Raw genomic sequence first — 10,346 nt, forward strand, 5'->3', positions numbered from 1 at the left:
AACAAAGTTTATTTAAAATATCGAGAAGCTATTTACGTCAAAAATTTTGATCAATGCAGATATTACGGAAACTTCAACTTTTTTTTACTTATCTACTATCATTTTTCAACTAACTTTTTTATAAAACTGCCTCTGAAATATAAGTTAAATAAAAAGATGTTTTATGATTAGAAGTTATAATCATATAAAATATAGAATTATAATATAATAAATTGTTACTCTAAATCCATTTAATGAGGAAAATAGATTTCTTTACTTTACTGCTTGCTTGTATTTAAAATATAAGTTAAATATGTCAATTAAATACGTAATTTAAATACGTAAATTAAATACTTTATTAACAAGAATGTTATTAATTTTAAATTTCTTTGTTTAAATTTCTAGTACCTTTTTGATGTATTCTTAAAATTAGATACGTTTAAACGTATCTAATTTTAAGAATACATCAAAAAGGTATTAGAAATTTAAAAAAAAGAAAACTAGATTCACTGCTTGCTTAAATTTAAAACGTAAAAGCAAATTTAAATGTTTAAATGAACCATATTTTATGACTATGAATGAAAAAAATAATTATTGGTGCTCTTCATTGCAACAATAATGTGCTATCACTTGCAAACAATATTCTTTTGTAATTAAACAACATTTATTGTTGTTTTTGCTGAAATTTTGAAATTGTAACTTCATTTCACTATGCAATTTATGTATAAAAAAAATTAATATTAATTATAAAATTGAACTCGCAATAAATGTGAAATATAAAATTTACGAGCTCGTGTTACTTTTTCAAGATAATATTTTAAAACCTTTTTCTATTTTTCTATTTTTAAAACATTTCTTTTAATGACTAAATTTATTACATGGTGGTGTAAGAGTTCGTCTATAAAGGACGTCAAGTAGAATTTAATACATTTGTGTTTGAGAAATGCATTATTGATTTAGATGCTTTCTCTATTTGCTCATGTATCCAAAAAGAAATCCAGTTACACAAATGCCCACCAGTGAAAAAGAAATATATATTCAAAAGAATACTCTTAAAATAAAAGCAACAATGATATATTAAGATTAAAAATCTAATATACAATTCTTAATAATAATTAATTAATATACACTGATTAAAATAAAATAAAAATATATAATTCTTAATATATCTTTGAAAATCGAAGTTTAATTTGTTGTGTTGTTGTGAAGTCAATTTAATTTTGTGTTGACTTCATCTGCATCTTCAATCAATGTTACAAACAGTATCTTTTTTTTTTTTTTAGCACTATCTAACCAATGTATGTAGAGCTGAAGGATAGTAGAAAAGGAAAGAAGATAAGAAAAGGACTCTATGCATTCCCAAAACACAGGGGAGGAGGAGGATTGGAAAATATTTTGACAACATCCCAATTTTGTCAAAGGCTGTATAAAATTCAATCCTGGTTAACACCCTGCAATGAGGGTACAGCTCTAAAACTCTATTTTTATGGTTCTGAGACCGGCTAGTAGTCTGGTTTCTCAAACTCTGTGGTAGCTCTCAGAGAGGCTGATTCCATCAACAGCTGTAAAATATCAGATTACTAACAGTGCTATGTTGTGCATAGATGGTGTCCCTGTTTGCACTTTTGTTGTGCATTATCAAGGCCACATTTGGAGCCCTTTATTACAGCTGAGGATTTAATAATAGTAATGAGACAACTGCTTTTTTTTTAATTTTTATTTTTTTAAACATCTTCGCTTCCAACAAGGCTACAAGCAGCCACTAATTAAAGTTAGAAGTTACTGAAAGAGAAAAGATGAAGATTGTAGAGCAAGATAACGATTGACGGACGACTTAAAAGATTGCAAATTATATGAATCAGGAAAGCAAAATGAAGGAAGCGAATTCCAAAGAGCTGATGTTCGAGGAAAAAAACTAGACGAATAAGCGTTTTTGGAGCACTTAGGAACAGTCACAGAAAAAGGATGACACTAAATTGAATGACGAGTAACACAAGAATGAATTATAGTAGATGGCACAAGAGACACTAGCTCTTTAGAGCAGTGCCCGTTATAGTATTTGTAGAAAAGAGAAAGAGAAGCAACATTACGATGATGTGATAATGGTTGGAGGTTGGCTGCAAGAGCAGGTCAAACAATGTTTACAATGCGTTTTTGCACCTTGTCTAAAAGAGAAAGGGCATCATTAGAAGATCCGCCCCAGATATGGCAACAGTATTCCATACAAGGCCGGATTTGAGATTTATAGAGATAGAGAATAGAATCCGAAGTAAGAAAGTGACGAGCTCGATAAAGAGATGCAACCTTAGCAGATGCTAATTTTGCAACTGATTTGATATATGGTTTCCAAGAAAGATTGGATGTAAGAGTTAATCCTAGAAGATGAAGAGTAGGTGACTCATCGAGTACATCACCGTTCATAAATATAGGAAGATCTAAATTATTGCGATAACGATTGGCTGAAAAAAATTGAGTTTTATCTGAATTAAAGTTCACCAGCCACTGTGAGCCCCATGCTGTAGCAGAAGTGAGATCCTTTTCAAGCTCAAATGCCCCCTCCAAGCAATCAGAGGGTGATGGTTTTTCTTATCACGACAAGAATAAATAGTAGTATCATCAGTGAACAATGCCACCTTAGATGTGAGAATATCTGGAAGATCATTAATGTAAATTAAAAAGAGTATAGGGCCAAGGATAGAACCTTGAGAAACCCCTGAAGTTACAGAATAAGAAGAAGAGTGTTGTCCATCGAGGATAACTTTTATGCTACGATTGGAAAGGAAGGATTCAATGATCTTAAAGATGTTGCCGGATACACCATAAGAAGAAAGCTTATGGAGAAGACCAGCATGCCAAACTTTATCAAAAGCTTTTGAAATATCAAGAGCGATGGCCTTAACCTCTCCACCTTTATCTAATGCACGATAAAACCTGTCAGTTATTACTGTTAGCAAGTCAGCTGTAGAACGAGAAGATCAAAATCCATATTGATGGTCAGAAAGTAAGTTATTAGATTCAAGATGAGAAATTAAGTGTTTGTTAATTAAAGATTCAAAAACCTTGCTTATGATAGGAAGAAGACTTATGGGACGGTAATTAGACGAATCAGATCGCTCTCCAGTTTTTTTGAAGATAGGGATAACAGATGCCGCTTTCCAGCAGGCTGGAAAGCAAGACTCTGATAAGCACTTGTTGAATAGTTTTGAGAGTATAGACAACAGCTCCGGAGAACACTTCTGCAAGACAATAACAGGTATGTTGTCCGGGCCACAAGCTGTTGAAGAGTCTAGGCAGGAAATCACTTTAGATACAGATGCTGGAGTGATATGAATGTCAAACAATGGATCAACCTGTTTGTTGGCAATATCAGGTAGAACGCAACTAGTGGAATCAAGAGACGATATTGATGAAAAGTTTTTAGCAAACAATTCGGCTTTGTCTTTAGGTGAGGTGACAAAGTCTAAACCATACAAGAGAGGTGGAATTATAGATTTGCCCTTATTATTAATATTATTAAAGATTCTCCAGAAGTCACGAGAGCCTAATTTTTGAGATGAGATACGAGATTTCATGAACTGAGAATAGCGGGTTTTGGCGTTAGACAAAACCTTTTTACAATTGTTTCTAGCAGTAATAAACAGATGTCTGTTTTCTGGAGAATTGTTTTGCTGATAAATATGGAAGTAACGGTTTCGATTGGCAATCGCAGCAGCACAGTGTGAAGAAATCCATGGAGGAGAGTGAGGCTTGACCTGGAATCGTCGAGAGGGAATAAAAGATTCCATGCCAGCCTGAATCCACGAAGTTATGTAAGAAGCACATTTGTTGACAGGAAGACGAAAGATTTTTACCCAAGGGCCATCACGAAGAAAAACACGGAAAGAATCCCAGTCAGCTTTACTGTAGTTGTAAGAGGTACGATAATAGGGGGATTCAGGTGATGAAGAAGAACGAGATATTAGTTTTAGAGAGATCAAACTGTGATCAGAAGAGCCTAAGGGTGAATGTGGAGAAACTGAGCACACTGACTAGGATCAGAAACAAGACATAAGTCGAGTCGAGAAGGTAAATGATTCGGGTTGTCTGGAAAGCGAGTTGGAAAGTTGACTAATTGAGTTAGGGATTGAGAAAGGCAAAAGTTGAGGGCTTTAATGCCTGCCGAATCACTGACACTAGAGCCAAGCCATTCAGAGTGATGAGCATTAAAGTCACCAACAACAACTATATTAGCTGATGGATAAAGAGAGAGGGCTTGGTCAATATGATCAGAAATAACGTCAAAAAGTGTGCAGTCTTGAGATGAAGGAGAGCGATATAGAGCAAAGAGAAAGGCAATATAGTGAAGTGGTGCTAAACAAAAGCACATAAAAGAATTGTCTGTGGATTCAAACCTAGTTTCACGACAAATGGGTGAATTCTTACGAATGTAAATGCCGAGGCCAAGCATGTGACTATTGGAGTCTTTACGAATTAGAGGAAGATAACCATCAACACTAAGATCACAAGATGAAACAGCCAAACTCAAATTAGTCTCAAAAAGAGCAAGTAGGTCTGGTGAACTTTGCAAGAGATAAGACTCAACAGAAGAAAAGTTACTTCGAAGACCACGAATATTAGTGAATGATAGGTTTAGAGAACTTGGTGATGATGATGGTTTTTTGTGTTTTATAGTTTTTGGTACTTTATTCATTTTAAATTAGATTGAAGAACTTAACTCAAAGCATAGATAGTACTCAGAACACTGTTTAACAGCCCAAGCAATTGCCTCATTACTACTAATAAACCCTAAGCCGTAACAAAGGGCTCCAAATGTGGCCTCCGCAATGCACACCAAAAGTACAAACAGGACACCATCCATGCGCAACATGGCACTGTTAATACTTTGATATTTTTCAGCTGTTGATGGAATCAGTCTCTCTGAGAGCTACCACAGAGTTCGGGAAACCTGACTACCAGCCGGCCTCAGAACCATAAAACTGAGTTTTAGAGCTGTACCCTCATTAGGAGATAATAGAATGAGTTGCCTAGTCATAAAAACAGAGACACAAGAAAAACCCATGCATTGAGTCAAGAAGATCCAGCATTCAACATCCTAAACTGGAAACAAGGTATTAAAATACATCTGCGCCAGCCTAATAGATGAAGAAGGGGTGCGAGGCTGGTCAACAGATAGAATCTGTTTACCCCTTAAGTCTTTGCCTAGGAGGCCTTCTACAAGACAGTAGCTGGGTGCATTTAACATCTGCCCAAGATGAGTATTTTTATCGAGACACCATCTCTAGCCTTTACTCAACCAAGAGCCCCAAGGCAGGGGGTGTTGGCATCTCCTAGCCTTTGCCTAAAAAGACGTAAGCTACAAGGCAGCAGGACATGAAGCAGATTGTACTGGGTTACATGTTACCAGTAGCAGGATAACCTGATCTGACTACAAACTGTTAAAACAAACTGACTACCTGAACTGTTACAAACTGACTACTTGAACTGTTAAATAATGTACTGAGTGCTATCTGTGCTTTGAGTCAAGCTCTTTAACAAATTTATGACTAAAGTACCAAAAAATATATAACACAAAAAACCATCGTCATCACCAAGTTCTCTAAATTTATCATTCATTAATATTCGTGCTCTACAAAATAACTCTTCTTCTGTTGAGTCCTATCTCTTGCAAAGTTCACCAGACCTACTTGCTCTTTTTGAGACTAATTTGAGTTTAGCTGTCTCTCTTGTGATTTTAGTGTTGATGGTTATCTTCCTTTAATTTGTAAAGACTCCAATAGTCGCATCCTTGGCCTGGGCATTTACATTCGTAAGATATCACCCATTTATCGAGAAAGTAGGTTTGAATCCACAGACTATTCTCATATGTGGTTTCAGTTAGCACCACTTCACTCTATTGTCTTTCTCTTTGTTCTATATCTGTTCTTATTATTCTATATATATATATATATATATATATATATATATATATATATATATATATATATATATATATATATATATATATATATATATATATATATATATATATATATATATATATATATATATATATATATATATATATTGAAAACTCAAAAACATCAAAACGTTGGAATATCAAATATTTTTTGTCAAGTATAAATTAATTAACTAAATACTTTCACTGCTATCTTCTAATCAGTTAAGCTTATATTTATAAAGTCTATTTACTAAAAAAACTTATATTTATTAAGTCTATTTACTAAAAAAGTTAAAGCCTAACACAACTTAAAATTAAAAAAAAAATTTTCAATAAACAATACTTATAGCAAATATATTTGTTATATAACTTTGAATTGAAACTTATGGAAGCGTGCTCACAAACAACAACAGAAAAAATGTTACATCAGTAGTTTCAAAAACTCATTTCTCAAAATATACGTCAGTATATTTTGTATTATTAAGTTATTTATGTATTATATTTGTGTAAGTATATATATTTACACTAATATATATTATTTTAGTATAAGTCTATTATATATTTATCAAGTATATAATCTATATATTTAAGTATATAATCTATACTATTTTAAAGTATATAAAAATTATAAAATATTATTCACTTGATATCAACTAAATAGTGCATTCAGTTTAAATTAGAAAACAGTTTTCTATTTTGTACAAACAATGAATGAAAAGTTATGAAGTCATTACTGCTAACAAATAGAATGAAATGTTTACTATTTTTAAAATGTTTCGTCCCAATAAGAATAGAAAATTTAAATTAAAAAATTAAAATTTGACTAAATTTCAAAAATCTAAAGTTTTAATCAACAAGATTTTCTAAAAACAAAGGTTCTTTTGATTTATTATTTTTAATTTTTCACACATCTTTTTGTAAATAAAAAAATATTCTTAATCTTTTTTTTTTTTCAAACTTTGAATTAAAAACATTTCTCTTGTTTATAATGTCTGCAATCAAGCATGTTAATTCAACTGCAAAAAGGAAACTTTTGGAGTGACCTCTCCCCATACTTGCGTACATAATTTACAGATGGCTCCATGGCAACCGATTTCCAACTCTGAATATTGCTCTCAAAGACGTGATGCCGAACGCGCATTATTGCACTCATTGATAACGTATTTCAGTATTACAAGCGTGAAATATCCCGCTGGGCGATTTTATTCATCACATGCACTGTGTATATATATATATATATATATATATATATATATATATATATATATATATATATATATATATATATATATATATATAATGTATTGAGTATATATATATATATATATATATATATATATATATATATATATATATATATATATGTATATATATATATATATACACACATATATATACTTTACATACTGTAAACAGTATTGCGCCAATATTGTTTGCTACTTGAGTGTATATATATATACATATATATATATATAAATATATATATATATATATATATATATATATATACATATATTTATATATGTATAATATATAATGTATATGTATATATATTTAATAATAATACATATATAGTAATATATGTATATATATTTGTATATGTATAATATATATGTATGTATATATATTTATATATAATATATATTAGTAACATATATATATATATTTATATATATATAATATATATATATATATATATATATATATATATATATATATATATATATATATATATATATATATATATATATATATATATATATATATATATATTAAACATATTCACTTCCAACAAAGCTACAAGCAACCACTTTTAGAGTTCAAAGTTACTGGAAGAGAAAAGATGAAGTTTAAGAAGCAATATAACAATTAACAGACAAGGATTGCAAATTATATGAATTAGGAAAACAAGGGAAAGGGAGCAAATTCCAAAGAACTGATGTTTGAGAAAAAAAACAAGGAAAAAAAAATTTTTTTTGAGCACTTAGGAACAGTCACAATAAAAGGATGAGACTTAATTGAATGACAAGTAACATGAGAATGAACTTGAGTAGATGGCGCAAGACTATAATTACTATAATAAGAGTAATAACTATAATGAAAGTAAATACTATAATGGGTGCTAGCTCTTTATAGCAGCACCCATTATAGTATTTATAGAAAAGAGAAAGAGAAGCAATATTATGACAATGTGACAATGGTTGAAGGTTGGCTGCAAGAGCAGGTCAAACTATGTTTACAATGCATTTTTTCACTTTGTCTTAAAGAGAAATGGCATTATTCGAAGATCCGTTCCAGATATTGCAATAGTATTCCATAAAGGACAGATTAGTGATTTATAGAGATAAAGAATAGAATCCAGAGTAAGAAAGTGGCAAGAAGGATAAAAAAATGCAACCTTAGCAGATGCTAATTTTGCAATGAATTTGATATATGGTTTTCATAAAAGATCAAAAGTAATCCTAGAACTAATCCTAGAATTTTTAATCTTTATTTAGGTGCCTCAAGAAGTCCTTACGGTCTTATCACAGAGCACTGCTGATGAGCATTTAATTGGAAGTTCATGCCTCCTTCCTAACCAATGTTGCAAAACTTGCCCAGAAGTAGGGTTTGAACCACAGATCTTTTGTTTCTGAGGCGAGTACACTTATATTATATATTTTACTTTTTTGCAATATTTCAAAAGCTTTTTTTATTCCATGCCTATTAGTTAAAGTTGTTAAGTTTTTAAGCCGCCATGTTTAATATTAAAACTTTTCTCCAAATTAAAAATTCAATTAAGATCAACTGCAACAAGCGTGGCTAAGAACAACCTCAGGTGAACCAATCTTGGTTTCTAAGACAACAGCAGTAATTGAAATCTGACTACTCTCTTTCTCAACTGATTTTTGTCAAGGTAACAAATCATTGAGCTTGCAGCTGCTGGTTGCAGCATTGCAGCTGCTGGTTTCAATGTTGCAGAAGCTGGTTGAAGAGCAATATTTGCATTTGACAATTAAATCATTTGAATGAATCAAAACATGTTTCCAAACCTTTTTTCAGTTGGTACAATTCACTGATTTTCCATTTTTTAAAAACTTAAATTTATTATTTCTTCTAAACAAAATTAATAGTAAATGTATTATTTTACTTACTTTTATTATGAAAAAAATGTTGCCACCACTCAGTCGAGAAAGTGTCAAGTTGACTTTGTTTATTGAACAAGCAAGAATAAAATGTAAACAAAAAGTTATAACTCAAACTTAAAAAGTTTTAAACTCAAAATTTCATTTAAACAATTTTAAGTAAAAAAAAATATTTGTTTTTAATTTATTATTTATTTAACTATTTAAATAATTATTTATTTGATTATTTAACTTGATAACTTTTTTATAAATATTTCTTAAAATTTAATCTTTTTATTCAGTCATTTTCATCATTTTTCTTTCTAGATAATATCTTAATAAAAATAATTTTTATAATACGATAATATCATACATTAAAATATATTTTTTTCTTGATATCACTCTCTTATAATTAAGGACTAGAAAATTGTTAAACTAGCTAAAAGTTTTGAACTTTTTTTAATGTTTTAAATTTTTACAGGAAGGTTTCTCAACTTTGTGAATAATATGCAAATAGCTTGGGATTATTTAAAGTGTGCAGGTGCCTATAAAGGTAGGTGGTCCAAAAGTAGTGGTTTTACTGTGTACATACCTTATGAATGCCCCTTACTATTATATACTTAAAACAAGCATTTTTAGCAAACTTCAGAAAAAAATTTTCTGAACTTGAAAGGAAATCAATTTGATAACTATTTTAATATTATTATATATTAGGTGTTTTTGATGTGTTGTCTATTCTTAAAGATTTCTTATCAAGATTTGGATCTTTTCAAGAATATTGCTGATTAATAAATCATTATCAACAATCTTGTTTGAAAAATTTTCAAGCTCATATTACCTCTAATATGCTCCTTAAACATTTGAAAATTTATTGATGTTAAGAATCAAGCCTGGTTTAAAGTGCCCAGATCCTATGTAACCATGCCCAGATCCTATGTAACCATGCGCAGATCCTATATAACCATGCCCAGATTCTATGTAACCATGCACAGAGGCCCCAAAGTAAACAAAGGCATAAAATTGTGATGGAAAGAAAATTAACAGTTCCTATGTAATAACATAAAAACTTTTTTTTTTTTAATTATTTATAAAAGTTTTAAAATTTTATATCACAGAAAAATTTCCTAGTAGTGAGAAACCTCCCAGTCCAAAACCTCGAGTGAGAAACTTCCCAGTATATAAATTTGCTTTATAATTACTATTCTCTGATAATAAAAAAAAATAAACCTCTAAAGTTTTCTTTTTCTCTTCTTTCTTCCACTTCTTTCCTCCTTCCATTATTATAAATTTTTCTAATATTTATTAAGTTCTTTGAAATAAAATTG

At 30.2% G+C, this 10,346-nt stretch overlaps 1 protein-coding gene across 1 annotated transcript in view; it reads right to left on the minus strand.

The window, feature by feature from the left end:
* Positions 1-10,346, minus strand: part of LOC100205771 (transforming growth factor beta regulator 1) — a 31,652-nt gene extending 21,306 nt beyond the window's left edge. Inside the window, exon 1 of the mRNA XM_065788194.1 lies at positions 10,249-10,346. Coding sequence (XP_065644266.1) covers positions 10,249-10,299 — 51 coding nt within the window. The 5' untranslated portion in view covers positions 10,300-10,346. The remainder of the gene's footprint in view (positions 1-10,248) is intronic.

This window comes from Hydra vulgaris, chromosome 01 (assembly GCF_038396675.1).
Source record: "Hydra vulgaris chromosome 01, alternate assembly HydraT2T_AEP".
Lineage (NCBI taxonomy): Eukaryota > Metazoa > Cnidaria > Hydrozoa > Anthoathecata > Hydridae > Hydra > Hydra vulgaris.